We start from the raw sequence: 22,263 nt of genomic DNA, 5'->3' as shown, positions 1-22,263 counted from the left end.
GGAGAGCAGGGAAATTTCATGCCATGTATTTGTCAGAGCAGAGAGAAGAGCTACATGGATGGAAACGGCGAGACTTAGACCTGAGCGATAGCCTGACCGTCAGCGCGGGGATCGCTTCCCGATGCCCAGACCAGCTTGCCCTTGTCGTTGTTGACCTTCTGAATCACCTGCCCCCTTCCAAACTGGAACCTGGACCAGCCCTCGACGACCTTGACCTTGTGACCCATTTTCTCCAACTCGTCCACTACACGCTGCTCTACGCCCTGCTCGAAGTACACCTCCGAGGTGGCGCCCTCGGGCCCGGCCATGCCGGCGCCGATGCAGAAGCGAGGCGCGTCGAGAGCGTCCTGCACGCTGAAGCCGTGGTGGAGGATGTTGAGGAGCACCTGGACCTGGCCCTGAGGCTGCATGAAGCCGCCCATGACACCAAAGGAGAGGAAGAGTTCGTCTCCGCGCGTGGCCATGGCGGGGATGATGGTGTGGTACGGCCGCTTGCGCGGGGCGACGCAGTTCGGGTGGCCTTCGCTCAGCGTGAAGCCGGCACCGCGGTTCTGCAGCGTAAACCCGCAGCCGCGCGGCACAGCGCCTGTGCCAAACCCGGCGTAGTTCGAGTTGATGAAGCTGCAAGCATTACCGTACTGGTCGGTGACGCTGAAGTAGACTGTATCGCACGTGTTGGTGGGCGAACCCTTTTCGAGGTCGACCGAGGCTTTGGTGGGATCGAACAGCGCAGCGCGCGAGGCGAGGTAGGAAGGGTTGAGCAGGAGCGCGGCGACGTCGTGTTCCGAATGAGCAGGGTCCGAGACGTGGTAGCGCGTATCGGCGAAGGCCAGACGCAGCGCCTCGATGAGCGCGTGCAAGTACTCGACCGAGTTGTGCGGCACCTTGGCGAGGTCGCCCACCTTGCCCTGGTTCTGCAGCTCGTCCAGAATCCCCAGCGCAACAAGCGTCGTGAGCCCCTGGCCGTTGGGCGGGCACTCGTACATCGTGACACCTTCCTTGCCCTCCAAATCGCCAGCGGCGGCAGGGTGGTTGTAAGTATACTGGATCGGCGTCACCTCTTCGGTCCCGCGCTCGAGATGATCCTTGAGATCGTCGAGCTCGAGCACGCCGCCTTGGGACTGCACGAGTTCGACGATGGCTTCGGCGACACGGCCGGTATAAAACCCTTCTTTGCCCTTAGTGGCGAGCTCACGGAAGGTGCGCGCGAGCGTGGGCATGCGCATCAGCTCGCCCGTGCGTGGCGCCCTACCGCCGTCGAAGAGCATCTCGCCCGCATTTGGAGACGCGTTCTGGATGAGCTTTTCACTGCGACCCCAGAGGTAGGCGGTGCTCTCGTGGACAGGGTATCCCTGTTCGGCGAGGCGGATGGCGGGCGCCAGGATGTCCTGCATGGTGAGCTTGCCGCTGCCCAGCTTTTCGACCGTGTCGACCCACGCTGCGGCGGCGCCGGGGACGGTGACGCTGTGGATGCTGTTTCCGGGGATCTCGACGCCATCGACGCCCTTGGAGCGCAGCACGTCGAGCGTCATGGCCTGCGGAGCACGCCCGGAGCCGTTGAAGGCGCGAACAGCACGCTTCTCGGCATCGTAGAACAGGCAGAACGCGTCACCGCCAATGCCCGTATTGCACGGCTCGGTCACATTGAGCGCGGCAGCAACGGCCACAGCCGCATCCGCCGCGTTGCCGCCAGCGTTGAGGATCTCGATTCCTGCGGACGAGGCGAGCGGCTGCGATGAGGCGACGACGCCTTTGGTCGAGAGCACGGTGGATCGACGCGAGGCAAAACGCATGTACTCGTTCTTGTGGTGCGGGTCGGTCACCGACCAGTCGAATGGCGTGCGTGTCATCGTCATTGTGACAAAGAAGGAGCAGATGGGGGCAGAATGCAAAAGGCAAAGCGTTGACGGGGTGGTTGAAGTAGTCGGTGGGGAGGAGGGGGAATGTGCGGTTGCAGGCGGATCTATGCGGAAAGATAGCGGCTAGACACTGGGGCAGGGATGCAATTCGTCGTCGGCTTCCCAATACGTGTGGGGAAAGAAGAGGAAGAGAAGGAGAGAGGGGGGAACCTATCGCAATCGCTGCAGTGTTGCTTTCCCTTTGCATGGCCCGAGCTCGCCAGATGTCGGCGTCCAAGCCGGGCCAAATTGACTCGTACGCACCGGCAATGCAAACATTTTACCCTTGTTTCAAGTCCGCTCCCTCGTTCGCATGGCATCTTGTTTCCACATGGCAAACATCTCACATCCCCCGGCTATCAGCGGTCCTAAAGGCTCGTCTCGGGCAACGCAAGCTCATCATTGTTCCTGCAACGCCGATTTACGCAGTAGCAGAGGTGGTAACAATTGGAAATCCGTAACGCATCCGAAGCTATAGACTGAATAAAATACAAAAAGAACAAGACCAGGCGGCTGGGACTCGATTAGCTCGTAGTCGATCCATTGTTAGTGGTGGCGGCGGCGGTCGCAGCGGCAGCAGCTTGCACAATAGCATGACTCTGAGGCACTGCCATGCTGACGCCCGTCACAGGGATCGGCACGGGAGCTGCACTGTTGGACGGCATCGGCTCTTCCAAGCTGGCCACGTACTGGTCGAGACTGTTGATGAACGAAGCTGTGAAAGGGCTCAGCGGAGCGACAGGATAGCCATAACTCGCATCCTGCCTGCCGATCGCGGCTTCAGCGCGTGCAAGATCGCCAAAGCTCGCATCAGGTCCGAAGAAGCTGGCGCAGATGTAAGGACAGTCCGGGTTGGAGCTGGTTCCGTCTCCATTGGTCGGCGCGTTTGTCAGGCCAGGGATGGCAGCCGACGACGGCGGGCGGTTGGAGGCAGGCTTGACAGGGGCAGGGAAGTAGCCACTGCCGTTGACACCGTTGGGTGCCAGAGAGCTTCCAGATCCCGACGCGGCCCGACCTTTGCCTGCTGCACCGCCGAAGCCGTTATTGGGCGATACGGCAGGTGAAGTGCCCATGCGCAGCGAAGCCGTCTGCCACGGCTGCTTCTGCCAGAGCGCTTCGATGTCGTCAAACGAATTGGCATTCGCCGGGGGGACTTGGCCATCAAACGGCAGCTTGGGACGCACGAGCTCGGAAGCAGATGCCGAATGCGCGAGGCTGTGCGAACTGTTGCTGCTCGAGCCGGGCGAGTTGTAGGCAGGCGATGTACGCTGCGCGCCTGTGAGAGCAGGCGTCGATCCGTTCGAGTAGCCCGACGAGGTCGAGTACCAACTCGGGTTCCGAATGGGCAGATTGTCGGCCGAACGACTGCTCAACGGTCCACCACCTCGCACAGATCCCAGATTCAGACTAGATCCCGTCAAGACATCATCCGCCTTACGCTTGTTGCGGTTCGACTCGGGAGGCTGGATGGCTCTGGCGCCGTCCATGGCCAGCTTGGATTTGCTCGAGAGCGCCTGCAGCAGCAGCCGCACAAACTTGAGATCGTCCGTAATTTGGGCACGTAGCTCGGAGCTGTCCCAATCGCACGACTCTTGCGGATGCGTGTCGAGCATCGAGACAAAGTGAATGAGCACGAGGGACGAGATGATGGACATCTGCGCAAAGAACCACAGCCGCGAAACCGAGTTGTGCTGCGTACGCATCCCTTCGCCGATCATGGCTCTCTGCTCGTCGAGAGTGGCGTTTTCTCGCGGCGTGAACCACTTGAAAGCGTTGCGGAACACTTTGATGATGAGCATGGACGCGGCGAAGCTGATGTCTCGCGATTCTTTGTACTTTGGGTTGGTCCAAGATTGTACGTAGAAGCGTTTGTGAAGCGTGAGCAGCTGCATCTGCACAGCCAGTGCCATGGCGGAGCGGTGCCATCGCTCCGGGCTGTCGGAATCGTCCGAGTCGATGAGCGAGTCATCGAATCTCAGATGTTCAGGGATGCTCGCCTCGATGGCCACCACTTCCTGATGGAGCTGCTTGGTAAACTCGTAGGCTTCGTCTTCGGACATGCGGATGCGGTGACTTGCGCGGCGCGCCACGTCGCTGAGCTTAAGTTTGTAGCGCATGGGCACCGAGACGAGATCGTTCTTGTGTGCGTCGGGACCAAACAGCGAGGGGAGGCTGGTATTGGCCGGGTCGATAATGTAGCTGCGCTTGACATTGCCCGCCGAGAACCAGTCGGAAATGCACAGAGTGGCAAAGAGACCGATTCGATCCTTGCGCTCGTCGGCGGGAAGCGACTCGGGAGGCTCGACGTCGAGCTGAAGCGCGTAGGCCATGAAACAGATGTTGGCGGTCATGGCGGAGCCGACGGCTGGGCCCTTGAGCGCGCTGAGACACGAGCTGAGTAGGACCATGGTGCGTACGTTGTCGATGTGAAGCTCCTCGTAGATGTCGAGCACGGTGAGCGCGTGCTGAGCAGCATCGAGAAAGACGGTGAAGGCCTGCTGACCGAACTTTTCCAGTAAGAGTTCGCCTTCGAGCGGCTCGCCAAAGACGAGAGCCGCGCCGCAGAGCGCATGGATGGTGGCGACGAGACGAAGCGAGTCGCGCATCTCTTGATAGGGGAGTGCGTCCGGGCGGCCGTTCCAAAAGAGACGGATCTCTTCCAAGGTACGTTGGCGTTTGCGGAAAGTGTCTTCGGGGATGAGGTGGGCCATCCAGGAAAGCTCTCTGAAGTAGAAGTCAGTGAGACTGCGAACGATGGTGTTGTCCGGCAAAAGATTGAGCAGGTCAAAGAGGGTCTTGCGGGTGAGTTCCTCGGAGGAGATCTGGTACATTTGAGAAAAGCCGAAGCCGAAGCCCCAAGAGATGGAGCCAGCAGCGTACGAGGGACGTGGCGTCTGGGGTTTTGCGGGAGAAGAAGAAGAAGGGGTGGCGGCAAGGGCAGCCTTATTTGCCTCAACGGCGCCGAGCTCGGCGAGGGTGGAAAGCTTCGAAGTGGAGGCAGTTGTGGAAGCGGCGCTGGTGGAAGAGAGCTTTCTTTGCGGGGCGTTGTTGTTGTTGGACGAGCCCTTGCTGCCAGGAAGATCGACCCCGAGGGAGCCGGCGATGGCGCCCATCATGGCTTCGAGACGATCGAGACGCTCGTTGACTTGGGAGGAATCGCCGGCGTCTCTGCCCGTGGTCTGAGGACGAACGCCTTCCGCCCATTCGCATTTGCTCGACTCGCCGCGGTCACGGCATGCACCGCAGGGCCAACCACGGTCGCATTTGAGCTTGCGTCTTCGGCATGGCTCGCAAGAGACGGCTTTTTTGGTCGACTTTTTCTTGGCAGCTTCTGTGTTCGCGGCTTCTGCGCTGTTGGATGGGACGGAAGCGTCTTCTGAATTGGAGGTCATGCTGGCGGAGCGTTGGGCGTTGGCGGGAGCCGCGGCGGGAGGAAGAGGAAGGGGAGGTGGTGGGCGAGACGTGCCGGGTGGATTGGTGACTCTTCCAGTGTTGATCAAATGGTTGGGTGTGATGAAAGACTTGTACGTGTTTGCGACCGACGATGCTGGGCGGGCGTACTGATAAGAAGACGGATCGTGGCGGTGGGTGGGAGACGAGGCCGGCGGAAGCAAAGGTGGTGGCAGCGCCGAGCCGTGCGAGATGGGCAAGCTGGAAGCCAAGGCGGTGTGCAAGGGTGGAAGGGTGACGTCGGAGGAGGATGTCGACGAAGTTCGGCGGGGACGCGCGTCGTAGTAGTTGGATGCAGACGTTGACGTGGCAGAGGATGGAGGTGGAATGTTGGTGGAAGAGGTGGCTGATGGCCGTGCAGCAGAGCGCTTTGCCTTGGCAGTCGAGAAGGAGGGGGGAAGTCAATTAACGATGAGGAGGAGTGAGCTGCTGCGACGGCGTCGTCGGTGACGGCGGCTATCACCGAGGAGGCTGAGCTCTGTTTAGCGTTGACTCGACTTGACTCGACGCAAGCGAGCGAACGAACGACGGAACGAACGAGGCAGCGTGGGGGAGCAAGGGCTAGACTGGCAAGCGTTGGAGGGGGGGAAGTGGGGCACGGGAGGGACGACAGGAACAAGACAGAAGGACGACCAATAGACTGTTCGGTGATGCAGAGGGAGAGACTGAGAGAGTGAGAGAGTGAGAGAGTGAGAGGCACACGCCGCGGCGCTGAATTTGATCGGAGCCGAGTAGTTTCCGGTGGAAAGCTGTGTTCGTGGCTTGCCTTTGACGTGAGACGTGCATGCTACACCGACAGGCGGCAGCAGCTGCTAACGGCGGTTAGTATCAATGCAGTGGTCGGTGCTTTCCTGGCTTGCTTTCGGATTCGGATAAGTCTAAGTTACGGGCATTTCCGACAAGGTGCAGCAGCAGCATCCGACTGTCGTCCCTATGTGTGTGTGTTGCAAACATTTTGTTCTGCACAAGCGAATCACTTTTTTCGATGCGAAACTCGCATTGTGAAACCGCTGCCTCAGAGGCATGCACATGCTCACTCTTGTTGACTCAACCACCTTGACCGGTCAACGTGGAACGAGGTGGACTTTGGATCTAGCCAGAGAGGCATGCCCGGCGTTAGAGTTGAAGCCAGCATGCCCGCCGGCGTGGGGCATGACGGACTGCCAAGCCGGCGTGGCGTGCCTGAGACGAGCGAGAAAACAAAGCTTCTCGAGATGGCTGGATCGTCTGCTCCGAGGAGTTGACGGAGATGCGAACCACACCAAACAAAAAGTTTGCAAAACAAGCGAGAGACACTCGCATCGAAAACTGAGCTTTTCCTCCTGTTCTCGTTCGTTCGCCCCGTCCTCTTCCAGCGGAAGAGAGCGCGATTTCGAGTCGTGCGAGATGCGCGTTGATGTGCATGTAAACATGTTAGCTATAGATGGGCTAACAAACACTTCCAAAACGAACGGATAACCTAACTTAACACAGGAAGGCAAGGTTCAGACGCGGGCCGGGCTCGAATGCAGCTCCGACGAATCCGGCAACTCGTCGATGACGCTGACCGATTTCGAATTTTGCAGGCACACACGATCCGGCCAGCTGCACAATCCAGTAACCGGTGCGAGCCTGTTGGCTGATCCGCACTCTCCACACCTTTACCTCACCGTGCGGGGGGAACCAACAGCTGCGCGCGCCCTCGTCTTTTCGCTCACCGAGTCGATCTACGTTTACCCCAGCTGTCTGTAGTATGCACCCCTCGCCTTTGCGACCAGAGAATGATTGAATCCCTTTGGCATGGCTGCGCGTAGCGGGGTACCGTAATCTCGGGGTGTGACCAGACAAGAAGTTGCTCGCGAGTAAAGGTGCTTCCTCTTCCGATGTGGCAACAGATGTTGTGTTGAATAACGAATCGAGCAGAGCAGACCAAACACAGCCAAGCGCAGTTCTCAGGGTGTTTCTTCCGTAACCGGCTAGGTTTCAGGCCGACGGACGGTGCTGCTGCTTCTTGCCTTCGAAATTCGGTTCTGGTTCGAACGTTGCGTCGCCACGCCTCTGCTGCCCTTTCCGTGAGTTCCTCTGTTTTCTTGGTCCGGCTGCGAATCATTGGCTTCTTCCGTCCGTTCTTGCCGGTTGGAGCGGTTGCCGTCCCCAATTTCAGCATCTTGCCTCGTCGCTCCTTCATCGTCGTCACTCTGTTGCTTCCCCACACACCGACAGCGCAACGAACTATATTACAACACCTCCTACTTGCCTTCCCCACCTTTCTCCTCTCCTCTCCGCATCCTCATTCTTCCCCTCGTCTCCCTCCTTCTCTTCCGTCTCTGTCTCTTTGTCATGGCGCCACCTCGTTACATTCAGCTCCCAGAGGGGCTCAAGCCCGCCGGCGTGCCCGGCAGCGAGCTGCTCGCCTACGAACGCTCCAAGGCCTCCTTCGACTCCAAGGCCATGGCCGAGTACATCCACGGCAAGGACTTCCTCGAGCTCCAGGAGCGTCTCGTAAACCTGCTCAGCAACGACCCCATTTTTGACAAGACCTCGGACCACTACTACGGCCGCGCCGACAAGTTCCGCCGTGCCATGCTCAAAGACAAGCGTCTGGCCCAGCTCGCCGCAGAGCACAACTGGTCCCAGACCGAGAACGCCATGGCTGAAAAGCTCGCTGACCTGCCAGGTCCCATGGGCCTTCACAAGAGCATGTTCTTGACCACCCTCTACAACCAAGGCTCCGATGAGCAGCGCAAGGTGTTCTACGAGCCCGCTTCGAAATACCAAATCATCGGCTGCTACGCCCAGACCGAGCTCGGACACGGCTCCAACGTCCAAGGGATCGAAACTACGGCAACGTGGGTCGAAGAGTCGCAAGAGTGGGAGATTCACAGCCCCACCTTGACTGCCAGCAAGTGGTGGATCGGCGGCTTGGGCAGAACCGCCGACCACGCCGTTGTCATGGCTCAGCTCATCATCAAGAACAAGAGCTACGGCCCTCACCCATTCGTGGTGCCCATCCGTGACGTGAAGACGCGCGAGATGCTTCCTGGCCGCACCATCGGCGACATTGGTCCCAAGGCGGGCTACAATACGACGGACAACGGCTTCATGCTGTTCGAGCACGTTCGCATCCCGCATTTCAATCTGCTCGCGCGTTTCTCCAAGGTCGAGCCCGAGACGGGCAAGTACCTGCCTCCACCCAACGCCAAGCTGGCCTACGGCACGCTTACCTGGGTGCGCGCCAACATCGTGCGCGATGCCTCGACCGTGCTGATGCGTGCCGTCACCGTGGCCATCCGATACTGCGCGGTGCGAAGACAATTTGCCGACCGCGACGCGCCCAAGTTTGGGCAGGACGGCAAGCCGCTTGAGACGCAGGTGCTGGACTACACGATGGTGCAGATCCGCCTGTTCCCTATCTTGGCACAGGCGTTTGCGTTCCACTACACGTCGCGCTTCATGTTTGAGCTGTACGAGCAAAACCAGGCCAACATCGAGTCGGGTGATCTGTCCTTGCTCGCCGACACGCACGCGTCGAGTTCAGGTCTCAAGTCGTTGACTACGCTGTACGCCAGCGATGCCATCGAGGTGTGCCGCAAGGCATGCGGTGGACACGGCTACAGCATGGCTTCGGGTTTGCCAGACTTTTACGCCAACTACCTGCCCAACGCGACGTGGGAGGGCGACTCGTACATGCTCTCGCAGCAGTGCACGCGCTACCTGTTCAAGACGATGCGTGCCATCAAGAGCGGTCGCGGCAAGGTGGACAAGAACATCACGACCGACTACATGATCCGTTACCTGGACAACAAGAGCGAAAAGGCCAGCATCCAGTTCTCGGGCGATCTGTACGACCCGCTCTTCTTTATGCGTGCATTTGGCCACCGTGCCGCGTACCTGACCGAGCAGACGCTGGCCCTGCGCGACGACCTCAAGCGATCGTGGAACTCGCTGCTGGTTGAGCTGTTCCGTTGCTCCAAGGCACACTCGCAGTACCTGCTGGTGCGCAACTTTGGCATGGCCATTCTCAAGGACGAGAAGCTCAACTCGCAGCCGGCGCTGCGCCAGATTGTGCAAAAGATCTTTTTGCTGTGGGCGTGCCACACGATGGAGGCCGAATCCGCCGACTTCCTCGCTTCGGGCTACATCACGGGCCAGCAGTTCCATCTGCTGGGCAGCAAGGTGCAGGAGATCATGGCCGAGTTGCGTCCCAACGCGGTGGCCCTCGTCGACGCATTCGCCGTGCCAGATTACCTGCTCAATTCGGCGCTGGGTCGATCGGATGGTAACGTGTACGAGGCACTATTTGACTTTGCGCTGCGTGAGCCGATCAACTCGGCCAAGTGGAACGTCGATATTGAGGACCTGGAGACGACCGACTTTGACTCGGATCTGCCGCGTGCCAAGCTCTAGCAGAATAGAACCCTTTAGAATATCACGTCGTAGTTAAGAGCAGTGTTAGACAATGTACTTTTTTGCAAAGACTGGCAGCAGGGTGTGTGTGACTGCGACGATGGATGGCAGCGAGTGCGGATCAGGAGGTAGCAGAGGTGCTGACCCGATGGGGATCAAATCGGATCGAACGATTCCGTGGTCGATCTCTTGATTCATGTGAGGAAAGAGGTGAGGAATACTTTGCAGTGCCAAGCTTTGCCAGCTTGACCGGATGTCCAGGCAAAGCTGTGCTGCCAGGGCCAAACTATGCTTGGCGCTTGGAAGATCGCAAAGGCCGCAGCGTCGAGATCCCGGAGGAAGAGTGAACCGATCGATGCTGCCTGTTGCTTTTGTGATTTGTCTTGGCAGGGTGGAGAGTCGCGCTTTGTTTGGTCTTGGCGCATTGTCCGCGTCTCACGGTAGCAGTATGTCGAGAATGTCGCGCTCGCTCCCGCTCCCTCTCTCTCTCTCTGCGCATCGACCCTTGGTTTTGTCCCCGCCTTCGAACAGCAAATCCGGTGGAGAGCAGCCTTTCTTTTGGCGACGGTGGAATCACATGGTCCCCAGACTCATCGGCATCGAACCCTGCTAACTTTGTGCGAGCCATGCGTTTCGGATCGGTCAAAGACAAAGGAAACGGGTTTGTGATAGAGAGAGAAGCGCTTCGGCCTGGTGAACATAAGGTCTAATTTAGAGGCCGAGCAGGCCGGCGAAAAAAGACATTTGAAATTGAAGTCGAGCTGCCTATCCAAGCTGCGGGCCAAGTTGCTTGGAATTTCAGCCAGCCTGCCAGCCGCCAACCTGATCAGGAAGGTCTCACAAAAAGCGCTCATTTTTGGTTGTGGGTGAACCTGCAGCTCGGATCCAAGCCCGGGCCAAGCCATGCACACCTCTCTTCTCCGTTTTTGTTCGCCGGTATGGAATGCACCCGACGTGGTCGTTTCCATTTTGTCTTGAAGAAGATGGCCGAACTCGATCGTTCGTTATCATTGCAACAACTCATGAGAGCGTACAGAACTGATGATGAAACGTGCCAAATGTCAGACATCGAGCCGAGTTGGTTCAAGTGGGGCGCAAGCAAAAAGAGAGATTGTCTGCGTCATGGTGATTTAGAGTTGAGCACTGCGGTCTAGTGCCCTGTCATTCGCGGAGAAAGAACAAGAATAAAGGACGAGATAATATAATATCATGCATGACGCACGCAGTCAACAGAATAAGAATGTGCAGACTGACTGACTGCCCGTGCCGCCCACTTTTTGAATTCAGTGCTTTGCTGCTAAAATAGCGACAACGCCGAACGTCCATGTGCGCTCGCTGTTGAGCAGTAGCAGCACGAGCAGCCGGAGCAATTCCCATTCCTTCCGTCTCGTAACTCGCCTCGCCTCGCCTTTGCCTCGTCTCGGTGTGATTCCGAAGAATGACATCGAAGCTGCTTGTCAATGAGGCGTGTCTCTTGGCGGCCCTGCCGTTGCCGATAAGATGCGAATAGAAAGTGTGAAGAAGCGCTTCAGCCTGCTCGCCTGTTCGCCCACTCACTGATTGTTGCGATCCTCTTCTTGACATCGGCCAACCCGTTGCTGATTGCTTGCCTCGGTGTCGTTTTGGCTGCTCGTCGCATCTTCACCTCGTTCCTACCATCCTCGTTGCTTCCCTACTCACCACCACCTTCGTCTTCACCCTCATCTTGGTCTACATCTCGATTTGCACCTTCATGTCGTCTCCATACCTTCTCTAGCTCTGTCAACACATTCAATTTCGGGCTCTTTCGTCAGCAGTACCAGACCGTAGCCGCCCAAGATGGTGCTCTCGTTGGTCATCGACGACACCTCGCTCCTGCTCGTGCTCCTGCTCGTAGCTGCACTCGCTGCTTCCATCTACATCTCCCGTTCCTACCAGCCTCTCATCCACCCGCTTATCCTCACCCGCCAGGCTGACGTCTCCCAGACCCGTCAGCCTGGCGAGTCGGCCATCTACCGCAACGCCAACTCACCTGCCGGCTTCGATCTCGCCTTGACACCGCGCAAAGAGGTCAACGATGTCGCCGACCTCATCAAGCACGGCGCAAACGGCTCCGAGCGCACCCACAACAGATCCGTCTACGCCCAGACAAAGTCGAACCAAGACGTGGCTGACGATGCCACGGCCTTTGCGACCGGCTTCATCAAGCTCTCGTCTGCTCCTCTACCGCAAACTGTCTTTGCCGTGGTATCCGAGTCTGACTCTTACGAGAGCCTCGTCGCTCTACTAGCCAACTCGCACACTTCGGTCAGCTCGCGCTTCCACACGCTAGTGCTCTCGCCAGAACATCTTCAGAACAAAGCGGCCACCGATTTGCCGAGCGCGGTCACCCACGGTGGAGCTCGCTCGGTCATTGGTGTCTACACCACCGCCAAGAGCATCGACGTCGTCCTATCTCTCACCATCCTCGACCCTTCTTCGCTCATCATCGTCCCCTCATCCGATCTTGATCAAGTCAAGAAGCACGCAGACGCCCACTTTGGCGGCACGCATCGTCTCCGCATCTACGCCTACGATGCCGTCGTCGAGGCAGGCAGCAGCGGCTCGCTTCTCAGCGCGGAGGACACCAACCGCGACACGATCCATCACATCCAATCGTATTACTGGCAGGCTAGCACGTCGCAGTGGATTGCTGTTCAGCATGCAAACCTCGTTGCTGGCGTCACCACTCAGCTTGCCAGCTTCCCCGCCGACAAGATTCCGACCACAGCAGACCACCTCTTTGTCGAGAGCTCTGCAGCCGCCGACACACCTGCTTCCACGCTCATGGCCACGCGCACACCGTTTGGATTCGCCCTCGCCTTGACGGCGCTGTATACTGGTGCCTCGATCACCGCCGACCTCTTGACTTCGAACTACGAAGATCCCACGCCAGCCGTCTCGACCGCCTTTGCGCAAGCCAAACCCACCCTCGTCTATGCCTCTGCAGAAGGTGCATCTTCGCTCGCCTGCGCACTTGCCACCATCACCCGCCGATCTCCGCTTGTCAAGTGGGCTACCAAGAACAAGCTTTTCTCCCTTCGCAACGGCACGTTCTCGCGCAACGGTCTTGCGGATCGCTTCGTGTTCAATCAAGCTCGCCAGCTCACCGGTACCAGTGGCGTCCGAAACCTTACCATCCTCGGGCGAGGCGACACAGTACCGCAAGCCCTACTTGACTCGCTGCGCTCGCATCTCGGTTGCGCTGTGCTCAACACCTACCTTCCTGATCTCAAAGCCGCCGCGGTCACTGCAGCTGTGAGTGCTACGCACGCCTTCGACCTGCAGGCGTTTGCAAACCACGAGACCGGGGGCATGCAAGTGCCTGCCCATGTCGGCCCGCCCTCGGTGTCTGTCGAGGTCAAGCTCGTTCAGTCCGAGACCGCCACGCATGCAGGTTTCACCATTGCTGGCGACAGGCAACCTGGCCACGCCGGCGACCCCATGGGTGAGATCCAAGTACGCGGGAGCATTGTCGCTGGCAAGACCAACTCGCAAGAGGACTGGTCGGCCACAGGCGATCTCGGTGCCTTCCGCTCCAACGGCACGCTCGTCGTGCTGCGCGATGCGGACGAGGCTGATGTAGCCGCAGTGCCCACGTTGAGCGCTCGCAAGCCCGTCGTACGGCAGCGTCGCAACCGCAGCCTCGCTACTAGCACAGCGAAGACTGTCCTAACTACAGCGCTACTCATGGCTGCCACCGTTGCGCCAACAGCATCCGCCAGCGCCTTGTCGAAGCGTGGTAACTCAATCAACAGTACCATGAGCAACATGGCCAAGATGGGCATGCTCGGCTGCCAACGCTCTTCGTGGGAGCAGGGTGTGTCGCAGGCAGCGCTGCTCGAACTCGACTTCCCAGGCTGGTCCGTCTTTTCGTCTTCGAGTGGAGGCCCGCCGTTCAAGCCGGGCGAGGAGCGCGCCGCCTCAGGTCCACCCAACGAGGTGGTCACCATGGCATACGCCTCCGCATCCCGTCAGGACAGCCTCGGTCGACTCGCTTTCCGCATCACGGGCGACGAGCAGATCGGCTCGGGAAGCTCGCTCGACGGGGCCTCGCCGGGAACCGAGGTGTTGCTGGCTGCCTGGCTCGACGGCGAAATTAACCGCAAGACGGGCGTAATGGGTCAAGGTTTCTACAGCAGTGCTGCTCGCAGCACGCTCGATATGGTCATGCGCCGTACGCCCAAGGCGCGCTCGGGTGCGATTAGCCATCGCTACACCAGCGTGGCGCTATGGAGCGATGCCATATACATGATGCCGCCGTTCCTCTCGTACTACGGCTTGATCACGCGCAACAACACGTTGCTCCAGACAGCGTATGACCAGATCCGGCTGTACCGCGATGCGATGCGGCTGACTACGGGCGTGTCGAAGAACCTGTGGGGACACATTCTGTTGCCTAATAATTCGACGTGGACCGATGGCGGTGCGTGGGTAACGGGCAACGGCTGGGTGCTTGCCGGCATGGCTAGGACGCTAGCGACCATTGAGCAGAGCCAGGCGTCGCAGCAGATGACGCAGCAGAAGGAGGACCTCGTCGAATGGATGCAGGAGATCCTCGATGCCGCGTGGCCGCTGCTCGACGAGCGTGCGTTGCTCTTCCACAACTACATGAACGACACGTCGACTTTCTACGACACAGCAGGAACAGCGCTCATCGCGTATGCGACGTACAGGCTGGCAAGCATGTCGCCGGCCAACAACAAGTGGGTCTCGCAGGCCGATGCCGTCTACGCCTCGCTCGCCACGTCGCTCAACCAGATCGGCCAGTTCCGGGACGGATATCCCGTCGTCGATGTGCTGTCGTTTGTGAGTCAGGGAGAGACGTCGGCCGAGTCGCTCGCGTTCCTGATGCTCATGAATGCGGCCAAGCGCGACTACCAGAACCGCGACGTTGTGCGCATCACCGCGCCGGGCATTGCTACGAGTGCCGCTGCGTCGTCGGTGCGATCGAGTGCGCCGGCGTTGGTGCTGATTGCTGTTGCTACCGCGACAGTCCTGTTGATGATCTAATGGTTCCACCTCACGGCTTTTCTTTGCAGGATGGATTTTTACGTAGAGGGCGCCCGCGGATCTCCAGGAGCAGTGGAGAAGTGGCGAAGGCTGGACGGGTCAGTCGCGTTTGATGATGGACTGATCTTCCGTCTCCGTCTCGCTCCTTTGCGTTGGGCCGCGCGGGTCTTTTTTGTTCATGATCGCGATGCAAATAGATTCGATGCTTGATAAGGTAACGACAGTCACAACAGCTTGTGGAAACGAATGACGACAGTGAGTTGAGAGCCTTCATACAGACGTTCAGATGGCGGCAGATCAAGCAGAAGGCGGATCCTTGCACTCGTGCTCGGCCTTGAAGGCAACAATGTGCTTGGCGACCCATCCGCTGGTCCTCATCCCATTCCCCTCGTACGCATGGCCTATCCTCACAACATCGAGCATCAGAAGGCACTTGCCGACCGGATCCGTTTTGCCCACTTTGCTCCATACCCACGCCGTACACTGCCGACGGTCAATGCACTGGTGCTTGCACTGCGCAGCGTCGTTGGTCTGGCTTCCAACCTCAACGCCGCGATCTCCAGGTGCAAACGCTTCCCAGTTCGCCTTGCTGGGATTCAGGTCTACTAGCCCACTTGCGCCGCCGCCACTGCTGTTGGTGGAACTCGGTTCGAGGGAGTGCAAGGCGGCCTGGAGGGCGTGTGGGGAAATGTGGTCGAACCAGTCCGAGTAGAGGATGGTCGAGTTGGGCGGTTTCGAGCGGCGGATCTGGCGTTGGATGCGCGAGAGCTCGGTGATCTGGTCCGGCGAGAGGTGGTGGAAGCTAAACACGGGCTGGCACCAGTTGCCCTCGTCGTACAGAATCTCGCGCGGCGGTTCGCGCTGGAACCGCGCGCCTGCCTCCGCCAGCCCCTGCAGTGGCACCGTCGCCGACTTGCGCAGAGCGATGCTCAGCTCTGCATCGCCGCAACAGCTCCTCTCGACGACGCTATCGAATCTCTCGGCAAAATGTGCGTCTTTGCCAAACGTGTTCCGCATCAGCGCACCAGAGACAACGTACGGACATCCGCCGTTGGCGAACGTCTCCTGGTTCGTCATCAGCACGTATCCGCATCCGAACAGCTGCTCCTTCTGCGGATCCTGCACGGCGAGGAAGCGGAACAGCGAGTCCCAGAGCACGTACGTGTCGGCTTCGTAGCCAATGTACCACTCAGCATCCGGCCGCCGCCGATACGCGTCCTGCCACATGTAGAGGAACTTCCACTTGTCCAGGTTCCACCCTTGCGTGAACCCCGAGGCACGCGCACCCCCTTCCTCCAAGCTGCTGGCGAGCATGCTGTGCAGCTCCGTGTAGCGCGGGCCGAACTCTTTGCTGTTCCGAGCGTAGGTGGAGACGTTGACGAACGCATCGTGGACCGTGAAGGTGCCAAGTTGAGTACTGGCATCCGAGTAGATGAGCAGCGTGGGGCCGGTGTAGTGCGGTGTGCCGCTAAGGTGGATGGACGGGTGGATGTCGCTCTGCGCGAGCAAGAGCTGGACAGGTAGCCGTTCAAATGAGACCGATGCACCTGTTTTCAGCACGATGACGGAGCTGCTCTTTACTGCTTCGATCGCTGCATCTTTGTGATGCGCTGCATCGCCGGATGTGGTGATGCTACTCTCCGCCTCAGCTGGCGGTACTGCGGGAGTAGGGTGGGCGATCGTCGCCATCACCCTGTCAAAGCCGCCCCTGAGCTTGGTGCTCAGTTGCTGCTCCAGCTGGCTAATCTTCGCTTTGGCCGCCTGTAGGGATTCCGCCTCCTTTCCCTGGTACACCGTCTCGAATATGCCCACGCACACGGCAAGTACAGAGACGCACAGAATCAGCCGCTTCCAACACCTTGTCCGCTTCGATAGAACTGTGGGTAGTGCCGTAGCAGACGAGCCGCTGGAAGGCAGCAGTGACGAACGCTGTTCGTCGTGTTGCTCGTCGTCATCGGCGTCTCGATAGGCGACAACTACGTGTGGCGATGGAGACTTTGCTGCTCGAGTGTTGGCCGACATTGGCAGATGCTTCTTGAGACGTGGTGGTGGAGCGATTAGGGTAGGGCGGTGGCCACACTCACTTTTGAACCCTGTGTTGGCGCTTTGTGGTCACACGTTGTGCAAATGAAGTCGGGGCCCTACCACAATGGCAGATGAACAACGGCGAGCGGTCCAAGCCAGCTCATATCACTAAGTGGGCAGATCGGCCGAATTTCGAGCAGGATCGCATCTTGGACGACAGCTCCTATATCGCTGCTGTAGGAGACCAAGATAGTCCACGGGAGTCTGAAAGCCAGCCCTTGGATCAGCGTCAAATTGGCGAATCGACTCCCCACTCAGCTTCGTATGCAATAAGATGGTCGCGGGGTACGGTCCTCTGATCGTGGCCAGCTTTCGAAGTTTCTGGTGCGTGCGTGGACGCAAGTGAGAGATTGCTCGGCCCTCTCTGCCAACCGTCATCGGGGCCCTCCTCTAGCGATTTCAGCGCACACCAGGGCGGAGCGACTAGCCAAGGCACAGAGCCTCCTCTTCCCGGCGAACACCTCTTGCTAGGAAAACCACGCCGGGCGCCTTCAGAAGTTGGGGTACACAACTACGGCAATGGGTTACACAACTACCGCAAGCAAGCAACATGAGCTCGCAGCTTTCAAGACAAACGTTCACTGGCAGACATGCGCGCGCGGGTGCGTAGAAACTACATTGCGATATGGTATCGATGATGACGCAGCACAGCTAGGACTTGCGATGATGGAAACAAAAGTACAAGTATGGCGGCGGGCAAGTAGGCGGCGTTCAAGCCTCGACCGCACGATCCTCGATCGACTTGTCGAGACCACGCTCCTTGACCCAAGCGCCCGACTTCCAGGGCTTGATGTGCTCGGAGTACATCAGTTCGACGTCCTCCAACGCCAGGCCCTTGACCTCGGGGATCATCAACCATACATAGGCCCATGCGAACACCAGGATGCTACCGAAAATGGCCATAATCAAAGGGCCGTAATGATTCGCCACCTTGTTACTGAAAAAGCTGAGTAGGAAGTTGAAGGCCCAGTTACTTGCGCTGCCTAGCGAAATAGCTTTGGCTCGGGTGGGGGCGTTGAAGTTCTCGGCCAAGAACGTCCAGGGAGTCGGTCCCCAAGTCATGCTGAATGCAAGCAGATGCATGATGGCAAACGTGATGAAGACAATACCGGCTTGATGCTGCGAGTGGGTGATGAGTTCGGGAGGGGTGTTCTTGGGTGCAGTGCGGTAGTGGCCGACAAGAGCCACGATAAACGAGCAGGCGGCTTCGAAGAGCGCACCGTAAAGGAGCAGCGATCTGCGTCCGAACCTCTCGATCGCAATGAGCGCCGGAACGGTAGCCAGCAGCGAGGCAGAGCCGAGGATGAACTGGATCTGGAACGGATCGAGCGGCAGGGCAAGGGTGGAGCTGAGAAGAGGCAGGTAGTAGTAGTAAAAGTTCTGTCCGTTGAGCTGTTGCAAGGTCTGGAGCATCATGCCGTTGACGGTTCGCTTCCACATCTGGTTCTTTGTCGAGAAGCAGACGAGGTACGAGCCGAGGTAGCTGTGACCAGCAAAGGCAGCGGTCTCTTCGTCAATGCCCTGCTTCATCTCGAGCAGCTCGGCCTCCATCCACTTGTCGCCGCGCAGCGCGCCGTGGACCTCCTTCAACTCGATGTCGCGCGTCTTGGCCATGATCTCACGAGCACGCTCGACCTGGCCGATCTTGAGGAGGTATCGTGGCGACTCGGGCAGCAGCAGCATGAGCGAAAGCATGACTACACCCCAAAGCAGCTGCAAGCCCACCGGGATCTTCCATGCCGCGTCCGAGGTTTTGAAGTTTTGCGTCGCCCAGGAGATGCCGTACGAAATAAAGATGCCAAAGATGATGAGAAGCTGGTAGCAGGTGACCATGGCACCGCGGACATGCTTGGGGGCAGTTTCACCGAGGTAGAGCGGGCAGAGACCGGAAAGCGCACCGACACCAAGACCGGCAAAGGCACGGCCGACGCAGAATTGGTGCCACGAATTGATGGTCGCCGTCTGGATGATGGCGCCGACGGTGAAAGCGGTGGCCCAGGTGATCATCGAGGGTTTACGACCGAAAAAGTCAGAGACAGGTGCCTGAAGAAGCGCGCCGACAAAGGTACCGATGGAGAGGGACGAGTTGATGAGCGAGGTGCGCGCTTCAGGAAGCGAACAGCCTTCAGGACCGCACATGGAAGGGTCGCCCATGGCGAGGACGAAGGGCTTCATGATAAAGCATCCGCTGATGACTCCGATGTCATAGCCGAAGAGGAATCCACCGGTGCAGATGGCGAGGGCGAGCACCTGGGCACGGCGAGTCATCTTGGAAGGTTTGGGAGCATCGTAGCCCTGGACTTGGTTGATGTCGACCTCGCCGGCGTGGACGACCTTGAGGTCGTTCTTTTCATTTTTGAACATATCCTCGTTGGACGAGTTGGAAGCGGCAGTGTGCATAATGGCGAATGAGGTGTGCCGGGGGAGAGGAACGGCTGAGCTAGCGACGAGGCGACGTGGTGGTGATGACTGCCCCTTTCTTGCGTCGAGATCAAGTGAAGGCGATCGGTGACCGAGTGGAGAATGGGTAGTAAGACGCTGAGCAGAACAAGGGACGGGAGGAAGCTTGGATCGACTGGCACCCGGTATATATGCCTCGCCAGTGTCGTTCGACAGAGTTGTGTGCGATCAAGGAGCAAGCAAGGCATGTCGTCACAGCCAAGGCCAATTGTGGGGTTGAGCTGCGACGTGGAGATGAAGGCAAGGTGGATGTCGCACTGCATCCTGGGGTGCATGAGCGTGTTTGGGTGCGCAGTTGCGTTGCGAAGTGAGACTTGGAAACTAAGGGGATCACACGAGAGGACGGATGGGCTGCTGTACCAACGAGATCTCCGAGAGCGCACAATGGGTTGAAGGAATCGAACGTGTCTGAGGTGGATGGCGCAGGACGACACCGCAAAGAGAAAGCACCCCGCACAACAGCAGCTGGCTCTTTCAAGGTCCGCCCTCGGGAATCTCTGTGAACAAGCAGGTCTCACCACTGCGCACAGCTTTCAAGGCAGACAAGCAGCGCGGGGAGAGAGAGTGGCTAAGCGACGTTCGGCTGCCCGAAAAAGGACGCGAATCAACGCAGCGAGCAACCGCATTCTCAACGAGACGAAACGACCCTCATCCTCTTCGACATGGTGCTCATCTCGACCGAAGCTGTTGGCGTATCTACGCTGGTCGAGCAACGTGGTTTAACGAGGTGCAGACTCAAACTCGTACTTGCCTACCACTTCTCATGGTTGGATGGGTCAAGGTAGGCGTAGTTGAGAGCTCAAACCCGATCAAGAACGCTGGTTCTCAACTGTGTTTCTCCAGCCGAGCTTCGTTTGCCCTGACTGGTCGGCTTTCTTTGGAAGCTTCTTGCCCTCGTGTTCTGCGTTAGCGCAAGATGCCTCCATGTGGTTCTTGCTCCCCAACCCTGTCGATACGCGCGCAAAGGCAATGTGTTGCCACTCGGTCTTCTTGACCAAGATGTGCGGAGCTTCGCATTTCTCGTCCTGCTGTGTGGTTCTCGGCGCCAAGAGCGGACAATGGATGCATCGGCTGCGGAGTCTGAAACAAGCGGGCTTGCTGTTGGTAGTGGCGAGCGAGCTTCTATCGGGCCATTTTGTCTCTTCTACGCAGACTGCCCGCCGTCGAATTCTCCGCTGTGCCGTCAAAGCCTACATGTGCGCCACTTCTGCGATGGTCCTGTTTGGTGCCCCACTTGCTAGTCCCCTTCGCACAAGATCCTTGACACGATCCATTGGAATGCTTGCTCGAAAACGTCGTCACGTGGCGAGCACAACCGTGACCTGGCGGTGCAGCTTAACGGCTTGGAGCGGATCACCGGCAATCTCTTGGGCTTTTCCGATTGGGCAAGTTGCAGTTTGCAGGCTTCTGCTTGACCGGCAATCTTGGTTTTCTCCTTCTCTTGCCGCAGGATTGCTTCTCTGTTTCCAGTCCGACGTTTCATGCCCTCGTCGATCTCCGTACTTGCTTCGGCTTTCTCAGCTTTGCTCGGCATCTGCAAAAGCACACTCCCGTGCCCCTTGGCCGTTGAATATTGCCCGCAGCACGGCTTTCTTTTTTGATCGAGTTTCGCAAATCTGTTTTGTGCTGTCTGCGGGGTCTGTCCTCCTTGTAGTCGTGCGAACGGCGTCGTGTGTGATAGAATGTTCGTCTAGCTGGCTTCCAACTTTCGGCTTGCTCGCGTGGACATGGCCGAATAACAAAGTGTCGCTCGGCGATCCTGTTTCGGGACCCCACGGGACCCCATGCAAAACCCCATAGCGGGCAGGCAATGCTCGCGCAGGAGAACCCACGCTCTTCTACGCCCCTACTAGGTCCAGCTTCTGCCTTTCACGTCTTGCGTCAGGTGATACCTCGAGGATCCACGTGGAAAGACTTTGCTGGCTGACTAGCCAGTGTCAACGAAAACAGCGTACACCCACCCCACCCCCGATGACATGCAAATCTGGTCACGATTAGCAAACCGCATCGCACTGCTACTCCCTTTGAAGAAAAGTGCAAGAGAACGTCGTCGTCGGGAAAGCGTCGAGATGGACAACGAGCGCAGTAACCATGATTGAGCTCGATGCGGACAGCCATGTCACAACAACCCCACACACCATCGTTCGTGGACACCGATGCTGATCAGCTCCGTCGAGCTTCGAACTCTCACACGCTCAATCGATATTGAGGTCAATGGCGGTTGTGCAACAGGATCGCCTCGATTCGTACTGCTTCGCCAAAACCTGTACAGCCTTGACAAGTGTTCACACACACGGCGGTACACACACCACACGGCTGTTTCGCAAGTGTGGACAATCTTCATTCCAGGGACCAAGGCAAGACCATACGATCACATTCGACGGACGCAAGACGGAGGGTATCAAGAAAAAGTGCAAACGGCTACATGGAATGAAGCCGCCAAGAACCGAACTTTGCGGTGTACCCAACAGAGGTACGATGGCTGGCTTGCGACGTGTTTTGTGCAAGCGTCTGTCGCATTCAAGGGTCAACGCTGACCTTTCCGTTGGGACCGAAGGCGAGGCTGAACCTCTTTCCCCACCTTCGTAGGTAGAGCACCTTGGGGATGAGCGTGTACTGGTGCATGCTGTGGTTGAGGTGTACAGACGGCATCTTGAGTTGCGCGCAGGTTGCTTGTGAGGATCTTGTGCTCGCTGGGTTGGGTGATGAAGGAGATCAGAGCAGACGTTGAGGGCTTTAGCAGGGTGATGGTGATTGAGGGGAAAGCAAGGGAACATGTCAGGACGCTCCGGTGTGAACCTATTTGGGTCACGAGCACAAACGAACACAAGGGCGAGTTGACTGCGCAATCACGTTGTACAGGAACGCATCTCGCTTTGACAGGAGACGGAGGACGAGATCGGTCCAGACACAGCACAGGACCATGTGTGTGACAGCTTGGCATGTGAGTGAT

At 58.4% G+C, this 22,263-nt stretch overlaps 6 protein-coding genes across 6 annotated transcripts; 2 read left to right on the top strand and 4 right to left on the bottom strand.

Moving 5' to 3' along the window:
• Positions 1-74: 74 nt before the first annotated feature.
• Positions 75-1,856, bottom strand: EX895_005064 (uncharacterized protein; the record flags this gene model as incomplete). The annotated part of the gene is made up of 1 exon (XM_029885658.1): positions 75-1,856. The coding sequence occupies one exon, from the start codon at positions 1,854-1,856 to the stop codon at positions 75-77; it is 1,782 nt and encodes a 593-aa protein (XP_029738224.1).
• A 566-nt stretch (positions 1,857-2,422) lies between these two features.
• On the bottom strand, positions 2,423-5,290 carry EX895_005063 (uncharacterized protein; the record flags this gene model as incomplete). Its single annotated transcript, XM_029885657.1, has 1 exon — positions 2,423-5,290. The coding sequence occupies one exon, from the start codon at positions 5,288-5,290 to the stop codon at positions 2,423-2,425; it is 2,868 nt and encodes a 955-aa protein (XP_029738223.1).
• Positions 5,291-7,667: 2,377 nt separating this feature from the next.
• Positions 7,668-9,734, top strand: EX895_005062 (uncharacterized protein; the record flags this gene model as incomplete). Its single annotated transcript, XM_029885656.1, has 1 exon — positions 7,668-9,734. One exon carries the CDS (start codon positions 7,668-7,670, stop codon positions 9,732-9,734), a length of 2,067 nt encoding a protein of 688 aa, XP_029738222.1.
• Positions 9,735-11,552: 1,818 nt separating this feature from the next.
• EX895_005061 (uncharacterized protein) lies at positions 11,553-14,765 on the top strand (the record flags this gene model as incomplete). Its single annotated transcript, XM_029885655.1, has 1 exon — positions 11,553-14,765. The coding sequence occupies one exon, from the start codon at positions 11,553-11,555 to the stop codon at positions 14,763-14,765; it is 3,213 nt and encodes a 1,070-aa protein (XP_029738221.1).
• Positions 14,766-15,062: 297 nt separating this feature from the next.
• EX895_005060 (uncharacterized protein) lies at positions 15,063-16,787 on the bottom strand (the record flags this gene model as incomplete). The annotated part of the gene is made up of 1 exon (XM_029885654.1): positions 15,063-16,787. One exon carries the CDS (start codon positions 16,785-16,787, stop codon positions 15,063-15,065), a length of 1,725 nt encoding a protein of 574 aa, XP_029738220.1.
• Positions 16,788-17,561: 774 nt separating this feature from the next.
• On the bottom strand, positions 17,562-19,250 carry EX895_005059 (uncharacterized protein; the record flags this gene model as incomplete). The annotated part of the gene is made up of 1 exon (XM_029885653.1): positions 17,562-19,250. One exon carries the CDS (start codon positions 19,248-19,250, stop codon positions 17,562-17,564), a length of 1,689 nt encoding a protein of 562 aa, XP_029738219.1.
• Positions 19,251-22,263: the final 3,013 nt, after the last annotated feature.

Source organism: Sporisorium graminicola, chromosome SGRAM_5 (assembly GCF_005498985.1).
Source record: "Sporisorium graminicola strain CBS 10092 chromosome SGRAM_5, whole genome shotgun sequence".
NCBI classification, from domain to species: domain Eukaryota; kingdom Fungi; phylum Basidiomycota; class Ustilaginomycetes; order Ustilaginales; family Ustilaginaceae; genus Sporisorium; species Sporisorium graminicola.
The sequence above is the reverse complement of the archived record's forward strand: the minus strand, read 5'-3'. Positions and strand labels throughout refer to the sequence as shown.